Source organism: Salvelinus sp. IW2-2015, linkage group LG27, assembly GCF_002910315.2.
Source record: "Salvelinus sp. IW2-2015 linkage group LG27, ASM291031v2, whole genome shotgun sequence".
In the NCBI taxonomy this organism is placed as follows: domain Eukaryota; kingdom Metazoa; phylum Chordata; class Actinopteri; order Salmoniformes; family Salmonidae; genus Salvelinus; species Salvelinus sp. IW2-2015.
The window spans coordinates 2,198,813-2,219,928 of NC_036867.1; the positions used below are offsets into that span (position 1 = coordinate 2,198,813).

At 43.9% G+C, this 21,116-nt stretch overlaps 3 protein-coding genes across 3 annotated transcripts in view; 2 read left to right on the forward strand and 1 right to left on the reverse strand.

Moving 5' to 3' along the window:
* Window positions 1-1,058: 1,058 nt before the first annotated feature.
* rrs1 (ribosome biogenesis regulator 1 homolog) lies at window positions 1,059-2,518 on the forward strand. The gene has a single exon (XM_023973103.2). It carries the CDS (start codon window positions 1,093-1,095, stop codon window positions 2,152-2,154), a length of 1,062 nt encoding a protein of 353 aa, XP_023828871.1. The 5' UTR covers window positions 1,059-1,092; the 3' UTR covers window positions 2,155-2,518.
* A 6,540-nt stretch (window positions 2,519-9,058) lies between these two features.
* Window positions 9,059-12,793, forward strand: LOC111953628 (jouberin). The gene is made up of 5 exons (XM_023973022.2): window positions 9,059-9,273; window positions 9,843-9,886; window positions 10,496-10,666; window positions 11,036-11,112; window positions 11,875-12,793. Exons 1-5 carry the CDS (start codon window positions 9,204-9,206, stop codon window positions 12,140-12,142), a joined length of 630 nt encoding a protein of 209 aa, XP_023828790.1. The 5' UTR covers window positions 9,059-9,203; the 3' UTR covers window positions 12,143-12,793.
* A 2,842-nt stretch (window positions 12,794-15,635) lies between these two features.
* The window catches only part of LOC111953853 (myb-related protein A), a 20,698-nt gene continuing 15,217 nt past the window's right edge, over window positions 15,636-21,116 (reverse strand). The window contains 7 exon segments of the mRNA XM_070435658.1: window positions 15,636-18,049; window positions 18,421-18,612; window positions 18,735-18,839; window positions 18,936-19,043; window positions 19,252-19,372; window positions 19,472-19,611; window positions 19,752-20,120. Of these exon segments, the coding sequence (XP_070291759.1) occupies window positions 17,918-18,049; window positions 18,421-18,612; window positions 18,735-18,839; window positions 18,936-19,043; window positions 19,252-19,372; window positions 19,472-19,611; window positions 19,752-20,120 (1,167 nt within the window). The 3' untranslated portion in view covers window positions 15,636-17,917.

Sequence of the window (21,116 nt, forward strand, 5' to 3'; positions counted from 1 at the left end):
GGTAATTACAGAGCACCCTGTGGAGCACCCTGTGTTAATTACAGAGCACCCTGTGGTAATTACAGAGCACCCTGTGGAGCACCCTGTGTTAATTACAGAGCACCCTGTGGTATTTACAGTGCACCCTGCAGTAATTACAGTGCACCCTGCAGTAATTCCAGATCACCCTGCAGTAATTACAGAGCACCCTGCAGTAATTACAGAGCACCCTGCAGTAATTACAGAGCACCCTGTGGTTTGAATTACAAATTAAGTCACTAGACAATTATTTTAGAGAGAGAGAGTGTGTGTGTGTGTAGCCACTTTAGCGCCTGATTAAGATTCCCCTCCTCACACTACCTGCAGTACATATAGCAGTGTCACTGGTAGGCTCATTTCCATAGCTGTCAGAACCTTGGCTCTCAGGGTGAGTCTCACACTGGATATAATTAGTGGGGTCCAAAAACATTTTGAAAATAGCATGTGGGGGGCAACACAATCCGTCTGTATGTATAGAGGTTGATAAAGTCTTTATAAAGTCTTGATAAATATCAACAGGTACAACTTGATAAAATGTAATAGATATAATGGCTCAACATTGTTACCTGTTCGTCCCTCTATTCTCTCTGCTCCTTCCACAGAAGACCGCTGTAAGATTGGGTATTCATGTGGAACATCACAGCCAAGCTCTCTGAAAAGAGACAGTCTTATTGAGCATCAGCTATTCTGCCAAAAACCAATACAGAGACCCTGAAAAGAAAGGGACAGTGAGTTGGTTGTGCCATGCTTTAGTTTAGAGGTCTCAAGGGACATCAGGTATGCATTAAATAATATTCTAATTTGATAGTGATAGAATCAAGTAATATAACTCAACTATTCACTTTCTTCAAGTGAAAGGCTGTATTTAAAAAAAATATATGTTCTGTTGTTGCCATGACTCAAGTAAGACAATGGCACCACCTAGTGGACACAAGTGGGGAAAAATACATCAGAATAGGGAAATTTGAACCCGGAAATAAATGCATGACCTTTTCACGTGACTTGAAACACACGCGGAACCAGTTCTTTATTACACCTCAGTGCTTGGGAGCGACATGCTTTCAGAAATCCAAAATGGCTGCGTGCAGTATAGAAGGCTTGCTTGCTAAAGCTGAACAAGATGAGGCTGAAAAACTCAAAAGTATCACAGTTCAGAAAGAACTGGACCTCGAGTTTGACATTGGAAACTTGGTTGCATACGACAAGAACCGTATTGACATTCGACTGTTTCGTGAACAGAAGAAAGAGGATTTTCTGCGTTCGCTAGCTCGTGACAACACGCAGCTCCTGGTCAACGAGATATGGAAGCATCCAACTGAGAGAGTTGAGGAGGTAATCGTAGTCAAACTACCCGAGCCGACCACTCCACTACCGAGAGAGAAGCCCCCACCAAAGCCCAGGCCTCCAACCAAATGGGAGGAATTCGCCAAACTGAAGGGGATCCAAAAGAAGAAGAAAACTAACCTGGTATGGGACGATGTTGCCAAAGAGTGGAAGCGGCGTTGGGGCTACAAGCGTGTCAATGATGGCACAAAAGAGTGGCTGATTGAGGTTCCCGAAACGGCAGACCCTAACGAGGACCAATTCGCCAAACGCAACAAAGCAAAGAAGGAGAAGGTGGCAAAGAACGAGCTGCATCGCCTGAGGAACATAGCCAGGGCACAGAAAATCAAAGTACCAGGTGTTGGACTCACACCGACCGCCCAGCAATCCAAAACTGACCTGGCTAGGGCTGTCAATGTGGCCAAGTCATCCACCGCTTCCGCAGGTAAATTCCAAGAGCGCTTACCTAAGGAGAAAGCTCCCAGAAACACCGGGAAGAAGAGGAAATTCCAGCCGGTCATTGGTAACTTTTCCAATGAAAAGCAGAGGCAGCTGGATCTGCTGAAAGTGATGGACAGTAAGAAACCTCGTCTGGACGTCAACAAAGCTGTAAACAAACAAATGCGAGAGGATGACCGAGAGGAGTCTGCAGCTAAATTTAGGAAGGGGGGAAAGAAGGGGCGCAAGGGTGGTAACTTCTCTGGAAAAGGAAAGGGTGGTGGTGGGAAGGGCAAAGGTAAAGGAAGAGCAGGGGGTAAGGGTCAAGGACCACCTAGTGGTAAAAAAGGAGCTGGGAAACCAGGGAAGCGCTAAGGAGGACCTTTTGGAACTTTGCATGTCATACATCATAAGTGCCTTGTCTCCGATGTATCGGACTGCACAATATGAACTGACTACTTCATTATGTCTCCCACCTGCACTGTCATATTGCTGGGAGCGATTCCTGTTTTGTTTCCTCTTTATGCAGGTCAGGTGCAATAGGAGTGTAAGAGGGGAGGGGTCTTCTGTCCCATCATGCAAATTTCTAAATGGCTCACCCATGATGTTGTGTGAAATGGAATACAGTCTTTATTTACCTCATCAGTCCTCAATTTGTTATAGATTTGTCAATGCAATGTACAACTTTTGGGTACAGGGTTATGTTTGATATTTCAAATTAAAATCAACTTCAAAAATATATATGGTGTGTTTAAGATTTTATAAGAATGTAGGTCACAGTGCATTGTTACTGAACACAATAGCAAGTGCACAACTTCCATGTGATGGTTACAGTAGGGCTGCCACTGGTCTGTAAACAACAAAACAAATATTTTAGGGTCACTTTAAAGGATATGGGTCAACCAAGAAAAACCTGTCTCTGAAGGCTGCTATTCTTTTTGTCCTCCGCTGAATATTGGTCAATCATGTAGATTTTCCCACTGCACGTGTATGACAGACTGGATGCGTACAACACTTGGGGGCAGAGAGGAGAGGGAGGGGTGAACAACTCTTTCATTATGCTCCTGTAGAAAAGTGCTTAGGAATCCACAATTGTGGCTTCATGTCAGTATGAATGTGCCCTTGTAGTAGACTGCCTCTCAGTCCCATCACTCCATACGGGCCAGATGGAATTGATTGAGGCCTGCCCAGAAATGATGCAAAATATGAACAAATACAATTGTACTGAATACAGACAATGCTATAAAGTAGTTAATTGATACGAAAATGTTTCCTGGAATCAGATTAAGACTATTCCTACACTAAAAAGCGTTGAATATACATTTAGGCACAGTTTTATTTAACTAGGCAAGTCAGTAAAGAACAATTGCTTATTTAAAATGACGGCCAAACCCTAACGACACTGAGCTAATTGTGCACCGCCCTATGGGACTCCCAATCACGGCCGGTTGTGATACAGTCTGGAATCGAACCAGGGTCTGTAGCGATGCCTCTAGCACTGAGATGCAGTGCCTTAGACCGCTGTGCCACTCGGAAGCCCAAAAGTTTTGCTGCCCCGTGTGAGGATCATGGTCTGGGAAACTGACCCTGTAAGTAGTGTCATATGATGATATAAACAGAGAGCCTGTCTGTCTCTAATGCATTGCATGTAGACCTAATGACCAAGAATAGAGGTGATGTAATTGGACTTTCTTAGAAACATACAGTACAGGAGCTGGGCCTGCTTATCAGATTAACTGTGCTGTTGGTTATATAAAACTAGCTTTGGCCCCAGTGAGATAGGTGCCTTCTCAGGTCAGCTTTCCATTCACCTGGCCAGGACATTACACCTGGCCATACCAATCAAGGAGACCCACACTGGGAAAAAACAACCACGTGAGCCTGGGATCTGAATTAATAATCTGCTGCTGCAAGGCAAAATGTGAAACCAAATTATATTTTCAGTGAATACGAAATACTTACCTCGATTAGCAGCTCTTCATTATGCATAGCCAAAGTTATTTTCATAATGCATTACGTACTGTACATCTGGTCAAAATTACATCAAATAACTATTCTTGCAGAAATTGTACCCTATTCTCTCTGGGGAGTACTTTCATCCAGAGCCTGATGCCTGTTCTCAAGCATCACTCGGCGATAGTCTAGGGCAGGGGTCCCCAATTAAATTAACCCGTGGTCCCATTTTTGCTTGAGCGGGTGGTTGGAACATAGTTTTAAATCATTTGTACACTAGAATCAGATATAGTATTTGACAAAAACAGAATAATTTCAAACCTTTATTACATTGGGATTCGATCACATACGCCTCTATGCGTGGGAATACTTGGGAACAGATTTCCTAAATTAAAGTCACGCTGACTTCCTAGTGATTTTTCTGTCAGTTATGTCCAGCAACAAAAAATGTAGCTCAGAAAACTTTGGGGACAAATAAAATTATCCGCAGGGGGTCGCCTATTATAGAACTCATGGTCTAAGGCAGGGTTTCCCAAACTGCACCTGGGGGGCCCAAGGACAGAGTTTGGGAAACCCTGGTCTAAGGGAACAAAATCCTAAACATGTTGTGTGCAAAACAAGGGAAAACTGAGGAGAGATTGAATTGAAGTTAGAGTTTAGTGTGTGCAATCTATAGGTACTTTAACACTAATACAAGGCTAAGGAGGACAATGAGGTTAATCGTCTGTCAGATCAATTTACCAGGTGTGTCTTAACTTCTGCTCCACACCGCTATCACACACACCACGTTTCCCCTTTGAAAGAAGAGCTAATTCTCAGCCCTTTTGGCTCCAGACAGGCAGCCATAGATCTATTTTCCCTCCCTATCAGGACAAATACACTGGAAATAGGCAAATCAGGATGTGAGTTCTAGAGCTCTCCATTGTGAATGCAAGTGTTCTTTCATTTCTCTTGCATATCATGCCCAGAGACACAAATGGATCTTAGCACTATATATACTTTTTCATGTCTATTCATTTGACCGAATTCAATGGAGAGTTGACAATTAATTTGCTCGTCTCATCAACTTTCTCAAGCAGTTGCCCTTCCAAAAAATCTGATCGATTGCACTTGTCAATACAAGAACATACTGTAATTCTTACAATAGACAGATTGGGCACAATGTTATAGATAGGGTTGTATATACAGTATCCACCACATTATTGCTCTTTCAGAGATGTGGTTGTTTTGTTTCTGACTGACTGCATAATCTCCCACATTTTTGATGGATGGTGTTTGACTGCTGTCACAAGCCAGCAGCAATGCCCCTATCCACTGGGGAGGGAGGGGGCGAGGCAAAGGCTCTAACTAACCGCCATCTGTTGACTGACTGGTCCATCTCCTGACCCACCCAGTCAAAACCCCATTCATCTCATGCCTATTCTGGCCACTGCTGGGACATACCACACACATCGTCATTGGTAAAAATCAATCAACCGCCCTGAAGTGAAATTATGAATTCTGTTAGGGCAGGGAACCAAGGCATCAATCCCGGGCCACCTCATGCCTGTAGCCAGATGGAGGGAGGACAATAGGCAAATGATTAAATCAAATCAAATATATTTATAAAGCCCTTTACACCAGCAGATGTCACAAAGTGCTTATGCAGAAACCCAGCCTAAAACCCCAAACATCAAGCAATGTAGATGTAGAAGCACAGTGGCTAGGAAAAACTCCCTAGAAAGGCAGGAACATAGGAAGAAATCTAGAGAGGAAGCAGGCTCTGAGGGGTGGCTAGTCCTCTTCTGGCTGTGCCGGGTGGAGATTATAAGAGTACATGGCCAGATCGTTCTTCAAGGTGTTCAAATGTTCATAGATAACCAGCAAGGTCAAATAATAATCACAGTGGTTGTAGAGGGTGCAGCAGGTAAGCACCTCAGGAGTAAATGTCAGTTGGATTTTCATAGCCGAGCATTCAAAGGTCGAGACAGCAGGTACGGTAGAGAGAGAGAGAGAGAGAGAGAGGGAGAGAGAGAGAGGGTCGAAAACAGCAGGTCCGGGACAAGGTAAAACGTCCGACAAGGTAGCACGTCCGACAAGGTAGCATGTCCGATTTCAGGATGACAAGTTGAAGTGGTCAAGCAATGTTTATAGATGGGTGTTCAGTGACATTCCACTATTAGTGCACACTGGGATTAATGAGTTCAACTAGAATATGATAGTAAATTATGTTTTGATGCACTTGTTTTGACTTCAAAATAAATGTCCAAAATTAATTTGGAATTATATGATTTATTAGAGACAAAAAAATATGTAGTCAAGCACCGTAATGTAGTCAAACACCGTAATGCAGTCAAGCACCGTAATGTAGTCAAGCACCGTAATGTAGTCAAGCACCGTAATGTAGTCAAGCACCGTAATGTAGTTAAGCACCGTAATGTTGTCAAGCACCGTAATGCAGTCAAGCACCCTAATGCAGTCAAGCACCGTAATGCAGTTAGTTACCGTAATGTAGTCAAGCACCATAATGTAGTCAAGCACCCTAATGCAGTCAAGCACCGTAATGCAGTCAAGCACGGTAATGCAGTTAGTTACCGTAATGTAGTCAAGCACCATAATGTAGTTAAGCACCGTAATGCAGTCAAGCACCGTAATGTAGTCAAGCACGGTAATGCAGTTAGTTACCGTAATGTAGTCAAGGACCGTAATGTTGTCAAGCACCATAATGTTGTCAAGAACTATCATGTATACACAGATGATTGAAAGTCACTTTGGATAAAAGCGTCTCCTAAATGGCATATAGTTCAGTTTTTTCAATCACCTTGGCACATTTTTCAGATGTACGTGGTACATTTTCAAAACTCTTAGAACAAAATTCTAAACAGATAACACTTGTAATGCCTCCAATCTTATGTTCAGAACCTTTGATTGTGCCTTCATTGGGGTTGCACATATCTTTCACACGTGAGTCATTCATGCAAAAACAAAGTTTTCTGTGAAATACCATGAGAGCATTTAGTTTAGTCCTCAATACATCAGATCATGATAGGCTTACCATTTTAACTAACATTTCATCTAATAGTAAAAAATACAAGGTAGACATTTCAAAACTGTTATTTTTGTAAAGCATTCGGAAAGTATTCAGACCTCGACTTTTTCTCCATTTTGTTACGTTACAGCCTTATTCTAAAATGGATTCAATTAAATGTTTTCCTCATCAATCTACAACCAATATCCCATATGACAAAGCGAAAAAAGTTTTTTAGTAATGTTAGTAAATGTATTAAAAATTAAAAATAAATACCTTTTTTACATAGGTATTCAGACCCTTTGCTATGAGACTCGAAATTGAGCTCAGGTGCATCATGTTTTCATTGATCATCCTTGAGATGTTTCTACAACTGCGGTAAATTCAATTGATTGGAGACCACCTGTGATAAATTCAGTTGATTGGACATGATTTGGAAAGACACACACCTGTCTATATAAGGTCCCACAGTTGACAGTGCATGTCAGAGCAAAAACCAAGCCATGAGGTCAAAGGAATTGTTTGTTGAGCTCCGAGACATGATTGTGTCGAGGCACAGATCTGGGGAAGGGTACCAAAAAATGTCTGCAGCATTGAAGGTCCCCAAGAACACAGTGGTCTCCATCATTCTTAAATGGAAGAAGTTTGGAACCACCAAACTTTGTCTACTTCAGCCACACCCGTTGCTGACAGGTGTATAAAATCGAGCACACAGCCATGCAATCAACATAGACAAACTTTGGCAGTAGAATGGCCTTACTGAAGAGCTCAGTGACTTTCAACGTGGCACCGTCATAGGATGCCACGTTTCCAACAAGTCAGTTCGTAAAAAATTGTCCCGGTCAACTGTAAGTGCTGTTATTGTAAAGTGGAAACGTCTTGGAGCAACAAAGGCTCAGCCGCGAAGTGGTAGACCACACAAGCTCACAGAACGGCACTGCAGAGTGCTGAAGCGCGTATCGTGTAAAAATTGTCTGTCCTCGGTTGCAACACTCACTACCGAGTTCCAAACTGCCTCTGGAAGTAGTCTCTGGAGCAGTGGAAACACATTCGCTGGTGTGAGGAATCACGCTTCACCATCTAGCAGTCAGAAGGACGAATCTGGGTTTTGCGGATGCCGGAAGACCTGCCCCAATGCAGGGTGCCAACTAATGTTTGGTGGAGGAGGAATAATAGTCTGGGGCTGTTTTTTATGGTTCAGGCTAGATCCCTTAGTTTCAGTGAAGGGAAATCTTAATGCTACAGCAATACAATGACATTCTAGACGATTCTGTGCTTCCAACTTTGTGGCAACAGTTTGGGGAAGGCCCTTTCCTGTTTCAGCATGACAATGCCCCCGTGCACAAAGCAAGGTCCATAAAGAAATGATTTGTCGAGATCGGTGTGGAAGAACTTGACTGGCCTGTACAGAGCCTTGACCTCAACCCCATCGAACACCTTTGGAATGAATTGGACTGCCGACTGCGAGCCAGGCCCAATCGCCCAACATCAGTGCCCGACCTCACTAATGCTCTTGTGGCTGAATGGAAGCAATCCCTGCAGAAATGTTCCAACATCTAGTGGAATCTCTTCCCAGAAGAGTGGAGGCTGTCATATCAGCAAAGAGGGGACCAACTCCATATTAATGCCCATGATTTTGGAATGAGATGTTCGACGAGCAGGTGTCCACATAGTTTTGGCCATGTAGTGTAACTATCACCTGGATTCACCTGGTCAGTCTGTCATGGAAAGAACAGGTATTTCTAATGTTTTGTACACTCAGGGTATATGACCTAGGCACTACATCATTTTGGTGCAGTAGTTATCAGTTTTGAGCAGATTGAAGTGATTGTTCATTGTATTGTTAACAAATTACAATAAAATCGTATCAAAAGTAAGTGAATATTGCATTTTAAAAAGCAGATACTTATATTGAATATGTATCTAAATTGGAAGAGTGATTTGGTGCAGCGAACAAGTGACTTTGTGAATTTGTTTGTTGTTCTCAGTCAATTGAAAGTGTGCTTAGAGTTTTGAAAAATGTGTCATTTTAATGGTCTGTTTAGATTTCTTTGCTTAGAGTTGCGAAAATAAGCCACATGCTTGTGAAAATGGCACCAAAGTGATTGAAAAAAACTAGATGGAGATAATGTCCGAATAAATCTGCCAGTCACAATTTGCTTGAATTATATAATGTGTGTGTGTGTTTGTCTCTGCTTAACTTTGTTTGTGTTTCTGGATATATGCTTACGTGGGGTTGCTTGCGCCTATGTTTCAGTGTGTGCGTGTGTGTGCGGGTGTGTGTGTCTGTTCCAGTAAGTGCTGCAGTGGATTAGTCACCTGGTTTATTTAAGGCAGAGAGAGGGTGCAGACGCATCAGTGCATAACTGCTTATTTGTACATAGAGTACATAGTTAATGAGAGACTGGGTTGCTTAGTCAGTTAGTCAGTGTGTGTGACTTAGGTCCTAAGTCATTCAGTCAGCATGCAGAGCAACATCTACAGGCAGCAGAATGAGCACTTTGAAGTCTTTACCACTGTCCTCTCCCCACAAGGTGAGTAGCACAGTAGCAGGTTACTGCTTACATCATATGTGTATATATATATATACAGATATATGTATATATAGACATGTGTGTGTGTGTGTATATATATATATATATGTGTGTATCTGCAGTGGGCTAGACTGGAGAAGCTTGGCAAGGAAATACACCCTTCCGAAAAAAAGATGCTGCAATGACTGCGTCCAAAGTACCACAGTTGACTGTAGTTACTGCACTGTTACTGTTACTGCACTGTTACTGCACTGTTACTGCACTTTCAAAACTGCCATCTTTTTTTGAAAGTGCAGTGCTTAACTTGTGTGTGTACAGCACATTATTAGCACATTATTGTAATTATTAAGATTCATGATATTGACTTTTCAATGATGATTAAAATTCCATTTGATTTGTATACTGCAGTTGTTTATTTTGCATACTGTACGGTCCTGGGTATTGATGGCAAACTGAAATACATCTAGAATCATGTTGTTTTTTCACCAACTTTTCATTCCCTAATGCTTTGCTATAGTTCTTTGTGGTGGGAGCTATTTTTTGCTGATTCATCTCTCCTTGTTTACCAGTTCACCGGGGACGATGCCAATTCAGACAGGCAGAGGCTGACAAGGCAAGTTATTTTCCTGTTAATGCTCACTCTCAGATCCTCAATATTTATTAACTATGTTGAATGAAAATATGCTTGGATGAATTCAACTTGTTGATACAATTGGTAGATTTGCTCCGCAATTCACCCTCATATCCTCTGGATTCTGTTCATGCAAGCATGAGACATCTCATGTAGATTGTTTTTGTGTCTCCAGCTACACTTGTCTGTAGAGACAATTGCATTAGTTAGTTCAAATTAGATGCTGTCTGTTATGTCATTCATTACCATAAGACTAAAGAGAACAGATCATGGAGAACAGCAGGTGATTGGGTGTGTTTTTAACTGCGAGCCAGGTAATCCATAGAGTTTTAGCCAGCCTCCTAATCCTCTTCTTTCATTCAGGCATAGACTCAATGTGAATGAGCTGCGGTAAAGGAATGGAACAATGAATTGGACATGTCATGACACCTCTTTGATCATCACAAGGCACACTATATCATATAAACTTACTGCAGAGACAAGCATATACTGTGACAGACATATGGAACAACCCTGCGTATGCTCAAGTACCGCATCTGTCTTGTTACATATAAAATGTATTGAAGTTGCATTTCTCGATCTATCCACTAGATGGTGGTAAAGCGCAGCTACAAGCCCCACTGGCCAGATGAGCTTGCGCTGACCCGGGGTGAGTTCATCCTGGTTCTGTGTAAAGATGATGAGGCCCGGTGGTTTGGGCGGCTGCAAAACGGACAGCAGGGATACTTCCCGGCCTCGCATGTCATGGAGCAGAGCCACCAGGTTAGTGGCTAGTGGAAATTGTCTTATGCTAGGCAAAAGCAACATTCTGTCTCTGAGTGCAACAAGGCTCTATTTCTACTCTATTCTATTTATAGTCATCGATCAAGACTTTGATTAGTTAAATCAATTGTGTTGGTGCTTGGCTGGAACAAAAGCCTGCATACACACCTCGTATGCTCTTGCACTGCTCGCAGATATAATATTGCCCACCCCTACTATTCATAAAGAATAGCTCTGCTGATTTACAGAAAAGTATGTCTGGTTAGAATAGCCTACCTGAGTTTTTGACAGGACAGAGGGATAGCAATACAGAACAGTCCCAGCAGTAATCCCACCCTGTCATTGACACACCTCTGTTTGTGTTGTTAGGATGATGAGCCAGCTAAAGACGTCCGCCGCTTAGCGAGACGGGGTTCAGCTCCGGCCACGTATGCAGGTGGTACTGGGTGAGAGCAGCGCGCCCAAAACACACACACAGATACACACTCAGAAAGACACAAACACACACAATCCTCAATCAAACCCCCCTCCACAAGTGTGTGTACACAACACATACACACACACCCCAGCAGCTGCTCCCCACACACATACACACACCCCTCACTGCCTCCACCGCCTCCAGTTCCACTCCGCCCAGCACACCCTGAACAGGTGGCCCCTCTCATCCCTCATTAGTTGACAAAGCACACAGATTACACCCCCCCCCCCCCCCTCCACCCACCCACCCCTCCCTCCCTCCCTCCCTGATCAATTCCCACTCACTGCACTGCTGCTCCCTCACACACTGGACCACAGTGGGGGCTCACAGTCACAGACCTGCGTTCAGGGGAGTAGATGAGGGCTCCCTCTTTCCCCCAAAAAATATTGTGTTTCATAATGTCAAACAGTGGAACAGAACTGTCTGTATAATCTGACTGAAGTGCCCTCAGTGAACGTGGAAATGTAAACAGTAGTTGGATGTTGTTTAAGAGATGATCCAAGATTATACATTTTAGTTGTGCTGTGTGACTTAGGTCCCTCCTAATGTGTGTAGAGGTGAACGTAGCTCCTTGAGCTGCAACAGCCTACACACACACACACACACACACACACACAGAGCGAGCCCCCTGAACAGCCCTGCGCTTGTCTTGTCTGCGCTGAGCGCTGGAATTTGGGTCAGCGGGAATAAACATGTCCTTTGTGTTTGTTGTGTCCTCTTTGTTCTCCAGCGCACTCAGGCTGCAGGCCCTCCGCAGAGCCAGCAGAGCAGCGGCAGGAGGGGGGCCGGAGGGGGCCGGGGGGGCCGAGGGGGAGAGAGAGGGCCCCATCCTGATACTGAAGTCCCAGATCTCTCTCCCTAACAGGCTGCCCCAGCCCCTGCCCCAACCCCAGCCACAGGCACACAGCTCCCCAAGCTTCCTGCACAGGATCCTATCCAAGCACCGTCGGAGGAGTGATTGTCATGGGTCCAGCAACACGGGCTACATGGCCGACTAAGATGCTACGATGGACGGTGGTGTGTGTGGGGAGAGAAACAGGCACAAGAGGGGAAAGGAGGGAGGAGAGAGGAGGAGATTGGGTATAGCGGTGGGATATTTTTGAAAAGTGACTATATTTTGTGCCCACCCCCAATGGGGCCAGGTAGGGTTGCCATAGTTACATCACTGATGCTAGTCTATGGCTGAACTGTTGGCTGCATCATTGAAGAGCTGGAGTGAGGGTAACTACTTCCCTGCCTCCTCTGTAAAGTGTTCAAGAAATATCAATGGTGTACTGTATATACATTTTCCGGGATTAAGATGTGACATTAAGCAAGCCGTAAATTGAGGGGTTGAATAGGGGGGAAAGTATTTCATTAATAGTCAAAGAGGGATCAGATTTATGACTATATTTTATGAAGCTAACTGTGTTTACTTCAGCCAAATAATGTTCCATGAGTCTGCCTGAGCTTTCTGTTCCATGAGTCTGCCTGAGCTTTCTGTTCCATGTTGTCATCCATATTAGGCTGTATTCTCTGCAACTACGACGTTCCAGAGCAGCACTAAATCATTGATATATTTCCTTTTGACTATAAATTGTTACATTTAATTTGTGTAAAACCCAACATCAGCCAAGAATGTATTTTTCATAAAAATAATCAAACCCGTACTTGCGGCTGATATCCCTTCATTCTAGTTAGTAACATATTCCACTACAGCATGTACCACGGCAAGAGTCTCCCATTCAACGGAGCTGAAAAAAGCCCTGTGAAGTGAGAGGATGTGTGATTGAGGCGTGTTGAAAGGCACTGCCAAAGGAAATGGCATCATTATTGTGAAGGTTGCCCAGGCAATGGTAAAACAGCTCTCTCTGGGCTCCACACAGTCTTCAGTGGTACCTCCCAGCATGGCCACGACTGGAGTACGCTGTAGAATGTATCCTTTGAAAGGGCAACGCTGTAGAATGTATCCTTTGAAAGGGCAACGCTGTGGAATGTATCCTTTGGAAGGACTAAAGCTCCAACTCTCTAATCCTAATCCTAACCTTGACCTCTATTAGATTTAGACACCACATCCACCAGCCCAGTGATGTGTCCATTGATACATTTAGATCAGATCTATTCTAACAAGGACCATATCCCCGCCTGATATGTGAGATTATGGCACTAGCAAGCAATAATGCTAACTACGGGGAATGCTGGTTAAAAAGGTCAAGCGTTTAAAAAAACACCAAAGCCAAAAGCCGTCCTGTAATTTATGACTAGTTGCATGGTCAGTCTGAACCTCTGTGTTGTTGAGATGGAAGCAGAAATAGTGTCTGAACAGTTTTCCAACATCTTGGTGTTCCCTCGCACATCTTCCTGATTTCTTAGTATGTGATATAGGATGTTTGATGCTGGAGGCCTGTCCGCCACAGCCATCTGCTGAGAAAGGCTTAGCGCCTCTGAGAGAGGAGCAGCTTTCCCCCTCTGACTGGCCTCTCCTCTCTCTACTCTCCTTCATCCATTCATTCATTCAATCAGTGCTTTAATTATCTTTAATCCAGGGTCAAACTCTGCCTCTCTCTAACTCCTGGAATAAATCCTTGCTATGTGGATTATTGTGGTTGACATCCAGTGGGGACAGTGACAGCTACACACAGAGTGACAGAGGCCCTACTCTCATAGAGTCTAGAGGCCCAGAGGGCTGGTGTGTAGAGGGGGGGGTGTTCACCTGCCTGACACCTGTTCTTTCTCCTCCTCACCTGAGGAGCAGCAGATGCTATGCAGGAGAGTGCTGAGCCCTGCCCCACCCCCGGTGAACACAGTCTGTACCCCTCATACACTGTCTTCCATGCCCATTCAACCAGGACCCCTTGACTAAACACACACACACCACACACACACACACACCACACACACACACACACACACACACACACACACACACACACACACACACACACACACACACACACACACAACACACACCACACACACACACACACACACAGGCTCCAGTTAAGCCTCAGATACACCAGAAAGAAACGCAGACCAACCCAGTCCAATGTATTGTATCGCCCCTCATTGTGAATCTGTTGTTTGTTGCTAAAAGTGTAGTCAGGCAGCAGGCTCCTCTAGTATACCAGTTAGGTACTGCTGTTCATTAGTGAGCCTGTTTAACCTCACAGCACTAACATTCACAGGGGAACTGGAGACTAGGACCTATTTACAGCAGAAAGGGTCCAAAACACACACACACAATTTGTTTTTCCCGCCTAAAGTGTCTCATCCCCTCAGTGGTGCTGTGTGTTCAGCAGGACACCAACAGGGTGCCTGCCAGATGACTGCCCTGTCAGTGCTATAATGGTTGCCATCTGCTGTCTGGCATACACAAAGGCTGTGTGTGTGTGTGTGTGTGTGTGTGTGTGTGTGTGTGTGTGTGTGTGTGTGTGTGTGTGTGTGTGTGTGTGTGTGTGTGTGTGTGTGTGGAGGGGAAAGGACCCTTGCTGCTCCTGGAGCTCTCTGCATTGAACACCAATACACACAGCAAAGTTTGAGGACTGTACAACATAATGACTTGAAACAGTATGTACATTTAATTGAAGTAAAACATACTTCTCTCAAATCACTAAATGCTTTACCCATTGATTGATGTGCTACAGTACTACTAAAATAGATGCCTGTCAATACACTGTATAGTACACGCGTCTGTATAGTACACGCGTCTGTATAGTACACACGTCTGTATAGTACACACGTCTGTATAGTACACATGTCTGTACTGATACCCAACAGGTGCATGTGAGGCCAAGCTAAGTCAATAAGGAGTGCCCTATGCAGGACCAAAACAATACACTCAGTAAACACAAGGCTTTACAGGCTGATGCCAACAACCAATTAAGAGGCAGTAAGCCTTTGACATGTCTCAAGCCAGTCCAGACCATCTGAAAGCAACAATAGCTCAAGTCCTGCCCAGACAAGAAACAGATTGATCTAGTGGATATTTGTGTGCACGTTTGTCTGTACTGTTGATGCTGCCCCAGCAGAAGGCAAGTCGCCAGGCCTTGTGCCCCTCCTCTTGGGGGCAATTGAGTGAATGGGTCTGTAAAAGCAACAGGTCCTGGGGACAATAGCGCCCGGGGGCATTAAGTCACGGGTGACTGGGCGTCTTTAGGGCCAGCAGCTGACCCTGTGGAGAGGCATCTTGTCCCTGTCTCTTATACACATCTAGATGTGTATAAGAGACAGCACACACACACACACCGCCACACACACACGGAAGAGGGATTGTGTCCATGGTGAACCCAGGCCAAGCTGACACACTCCACAGGCAACATATACACAGATACTGTTAATCCACCTGACAGGACTGGACAGGGAACAAAAGAGTCCTTCCACTGGAGGGAACAGGGATAGAAGGTATTTGGATGACAAGGTTTAACGTGAATAAGACTGCAGCGTTAAAGAGAGGTGCACCAAGATCATAACATCATATTGCTGTTACATAACACAATGACAAAGAGCCACAAACGCAATGCAATAACATTTTATTATTATTCCATATTAAGTACATGGTTACAATGGCAGTTGGCAGGAATTCTATGGTACCTGGTTATGATTTCAGCAGAAAACACAGTAAACTTTGAAAATGACATAATGGAAGTGTTACGTCTGTGATTACTGTAGTTGTAGTAAAAACATGATCACTGAAAAGTCCAATGTATTGCTTGTTGTTCATGCATGATTATTATGACAACAACTGCTACTATAAATATAGTTAATTCCCTCATAGCCTCGGGTTAGATGTCCAAGTGTTAACATACAACATGTTACAAACAAAACATACAACATACTGAAGTCAAACCAACCAACAGAACAGAGAACAAACATATATTCATATTTACTGTAGCGGTTAGATGTCGGGAAATCAGAAAGTTCAGAAAGTGTGGTTCTGTGGAGTTCAGAGAGGGTGAACATAAATGATCTTTCCACTTGATCTTTCCTGAGGAGATTCCCTTCTTATTCTCAAACACACTTAATGCTGGATAATCCCCATTATTATCTACATTCTAAACAGTTGGAAGACTGTCGGAACAAATGACACCAACCATCACCACAGGGACCATAGATACTCTGCTGCATCCCTATTATTATAGAGGCAACCAATCAGAGCCATAGAAGACCGCATTGTCACATAAAGACGTAAAAGCTTCATCTTTCATTGTATGTTGAATATCTTGTATTGTACTTGTGATTATTACTTATAAACAATTGATTTTAAACAGCTCTGTCTTTACATCTGTGTGTCAGTGTTCAATAGTCACATGTAGTGAGACATTCATCCAATGGCACTGGATTTTTAAAAAACGAAACAAACACAAACAAGAGCTACGTCATGAGCACAAACAAATTAACAAAACAACACTTAAACGATGAGAAAAGTGCAATTTGTCTATGATTAGAGGTTGGAGACTGAATCCTGCTACTACCTATGGAGAATACAAAGAAACTCTGATTCCAGGGGAAACTGTTCTACCAATATCAACAACTCAGTGATGTCACTATACAATGGTTATTAACTAAATCTGATAGTTAACAGAATGACTGAATGAAAGAGATTAGTGGTAGTGCATGTTCACTTGTTATGTCTAATTCGTAGAAATTAGTTGAAAGGTAGCCCAATCCTTTTTCTGATAGAAAGAAAATATAATTATTTGATCATTTATTTTTCCATTTTTAGAAATAAATAAATTAGTAAACGTTGAATAAATAGAACCTCAACTAAAATACTTGCTTTAGCACACTGATGACATGAGCGCTATTTGTCCGTACCAAACATGACAACTGGATTCTGATCTAGGATCAGTGTGGTAGAACTGACCTTAGGTCAAAGGGTTTCAGAAGGGTTTTAGGCTGTCTGTCAGCAAAGGTACATTTCTCAATGGAAACTTTATGTGTTCAATTTACACTTATATTAATATCTAAGTTTTAGAGAACAGATAATAAATAAAATTAGATAAAAACAAACAAATGAACAAAAAAGGTACCCTTCCATTTTGAGTTTCTTCGCAGTTTCACGCTATGAAATACATTCAACAAAAGTCTCAATTTGAGACTGCTAAAGGGAAGTATGGCCTTGGAATGGAAACTTTATTGTACTATCCAGTTACCTCCTCAACACTGACCGTTTCTCTGCAGCCAACCCCTACTCAGTAGTGCAATACTGACAGCTCTCTCTCTCCCTCTTTCTCTCTCTCCTCTCTTTCTCTCTCTCTCTCTCAAGACTTCATAACAACAGGTTTAGCAGTACAGGGTAGTTCTACAAACAAGCTGAATATTCATATACATGTAATGTTACATCATAAAACGTATTTTTTCATTTTTGTTTAAACAATATATTAACAATATGAAACTCATAAGCAGTCACTGCTACAGTAGTAATACAACAACTATTTCTACAGCTTGCTACTTACTGTATGTGCAGGTTGTTCAGTTTTAACACATTATAAACTAGTGCAGAAAATGGAGTATTTCTAATCTGTACAAACCTGTTACATGTCTAGGAGGTCAATGGCTGGGGTGTATTCAAAAGACAAACAAAGCAATTTATGACAACCAAGCAGTGTGACCTCGAAAAACGACAGTCTTACCTTTTCTGTAAAGTATTCTGTGTTACACTTGAGTGTTCAGTTACCAATCTTATCAATACACAAATGTCTGAATTATTTGAGTAGATCTACACCAGACTGTAGTATGTTAAGAGTCATTAGGAGAAGGAGCGTGGACAGATGTAGTGTGTGGGAACTTGGGTCTCAGAGCACAAGCGCCCTCGAGGTGCAGCCGGTGGACGTGTAGGTGCTACTCAGGTACTGCCGGGCCTGCTCTGTCATAATCCGCTGGTCCTCCGTCTTCCCATAAACCACTGCTTCCCACTGGTTGTTGACCTGCAGAAGAAGAAGAGAGGAATATTCTCTCCCGCATCTCAATGCATTAGTCTATCCCCTTCTCACAACCAAGACCTTGATGCTCAATAAAAAAAATATCACTGAAAAGTTGGCAGGTTTCTTTGACAAGGGACCAGCTGTACCTAACATACTGTCCAATTTGGAGGGACAACCTTTCCCCTCTCCCTATCATTATATATATATCGCCTGAGGAGCAATAATGTGAAGTTAGTATTTATTTAAATGTTTTTATTTTTTTATTTTTTTACATACACCAGATAGGGGCAGTTAAATGTGTTGTTTTGAAATGTGTTGCTTCGTTTTTTAAAGGGTAGTTAGGAGTTACACCAAAGAGAGATGTCTGTGTGTACCTGTCCAGGTGAATCGTGGTGGGAAATTCTGACCGAGGGGGGGTTCTTCCTCTTGCGGGGGCTGGGAAGGTGGCGCCGGGGGCCACAAGACCCCTCCTTCCCAGACGAGGGGGGGCAGGGGCGCTCTTCTCTGTCTCTCTCCGGGAGTGGGGTCATCAATAAGGAGCTGGTTAACAAACTCTCCTCTGGGACCTGGAGGGAGGCAAGGATGGGTAGACATTGATTAGTTGGTTGGTTCATTGGTTGACTGATGAATTGATTGATTAGTTGGTTGGTTGACTGATTAGTCTGATTGATTATATCCCAGAACCCACCAGTGCGTTATTGAGCTGGTCCTGGTATAGCTGGACGTTGAGACAGTCTTTCCCCCAGGAGTCCAGCACCAGGGACTTACGCACCTTCCTGGCTGGGCCATCCACCTGGGAGGGTCAGGGACAAGGTTGTGGTTAGACTGTATACCAAGTCAAACAGAGGTCATGAAAAGTTTAGTTGTACATGGTTATATGAACACCTACATTATGTTTCCATGTCCTGAAGTCTGGTTGTGGTTCTCTGGTGAAGATGTCTGATCCTATCTCCTGCTTCAGCACCTCCCTGATATCTTCCTCCAGAAAGGCCAGGGGCTGGGCTGAGATACACACACACACACACACACACACACACACACAACACACACACACCACACACACACACACACACACACACACACACACACACACACACACACACACACACACACACACAAACATTAATATGAGCACAGTAACAAAGTACACACACTCATAAGAACACACAGTGAATTATAAATACACACAGCTAGACCAACTTCACACTTACCACCATCTTTAGCGGCCCATGCATCTTCTCCTGGGCGGCCAGGGCGTTCTTAAATGGAGTAGGAGTTCTGGGAGTCGGAACCATTATGGTCTTATGAATCTTAGGGGTCCTGAAACTGAGTGAGACAAAGAGAGATATTACAACACCTGTTGTAATGATGATGAGATCAATACATCAAACACACACGTAATTTAGGAACCTGTAACTCGCTTACCCCATATTCTCTTTCTGGTGTTTGGGCGTGGTCTCTTTCTGGAAGGGTGTGTTGAGGAGATAGTTCTGGCCACAGACTGGGGTGGAGGTCAGAGAAGGGCTGTCCAGGCTCAGATGCTCTCCTCCTGATGTGTTGAAGAACTGGAGGAAGACATGATCACAACAGTTAGAGATGGGAGATGGACAAGAAAGGGGGACTATAAAGAGAAGCTATACTGCCAGAGCCAGATGCATTGCACCATCATGCCCTAGCTTGAGCACATTTCTAGCATCTGGCTTGCCTGGGAGAGGGTGAAAGGCAGTGCTTTCGTGGGGGTGTTCTTGGGCGAGTTGATGCTGGGTGACTCTAAGAAGGACGCACGGCTCCTATCAGGGGACTGGTCCCCCCTCGCTGTCCTCTTCCTCCTCCCCAGGGATGGCAGGCCTGGTCTGGGCACGTTGTGTGGGGTGTGGACTTTCCGCTGACCCATGGGGGCACAGTGCTTGGTTGAGATGTCGTTGGAGGGGTCAATGGTATACCTCATCCCCTCTGTGGTCCTCCCCTGGGGTACGTAGCTCCCCTGTATTTGTTTCAGGGGCGTCGTCGCCTCAGACACGTCGAAGCTGGCCGCCTCGCTCCACGCCATAGGGTCCTGTAGAGCCAGACACATCTACAATGGATTTTCAATACATTCATGCTCTGGGTCTGGTATATATAAACACACACATCTACACCCCTTGGGAAAAGAGGGCTTCGCCCCGTCAGTTGAAACTTGTGCCATCTCAGTTTTAGTTTTATGTCTCTATATAAAAATTATTGAGTGACAGGTTGGTGAAAAATCTGTATCTCCTCTGCGCTGTGTCAACACAATGGACAGATCGCAGCGGTGTGTATAGGGGGGCTATGGAAAGCCACTGGGGAGGTTAGGTTTGACTCCTTCAGGTTTACCGTTGAAGCTGCTTCACTCAACTCTGCCTCACGCCCCACCACTACAGAGTTTAGTTAGCTCCTTAGCTAGCTGTAAAAACTGTTCGTGTTATTAGCCTTAGCCTATCTAGCTAGCTCGAACCAGCTAGTCTGCAACTGCCACAAAGGATATCAGAAATTGGCTTCGCCAAAGTACCCAGACAAAGCTATAGAAGGAGAACGATGAGCAGCAGCATCAAACCACGAGGCCGCCGCAAAGCCCAGCAGCGATGATGCTGCTGAGTGCAAAGCCTACCCAGCCTTCTATAAGTGCCGCCAGGATAATGGCTCCACAGCCCCTAAACCTCCAACTGTTCCTGATGATCTTGGAACAGAGGAGCCAGCCCAGGTTAGCCTAGAATCCTACCCTAGCTGCAGGTTTTATGTCCAAAAACATTAATTTAATAGCATAGGAAGAATGGCTGGAATACTAGTTTTCTGCAGAATTCAATATAATTCCAATGCAAGAAACCAAATGACGCCCCTGGATATAGCTACATATCGGTGTGTTTCCTCATAGAGATAGATAGGATACATTCTATGATGGTTTTCTTGGTAGCCTATTGGTTTTCATGGTAGCCTATTGGTTTTCTTGGTAGCCTATTGGTTTTCTTGGCAGCCTATTGGTTTTCATGGTAGCCTATTGGTTTTCATGGTAGCCTATTGGTTTTCATGGTAGCCTATTGGTTTTCATGGTAGC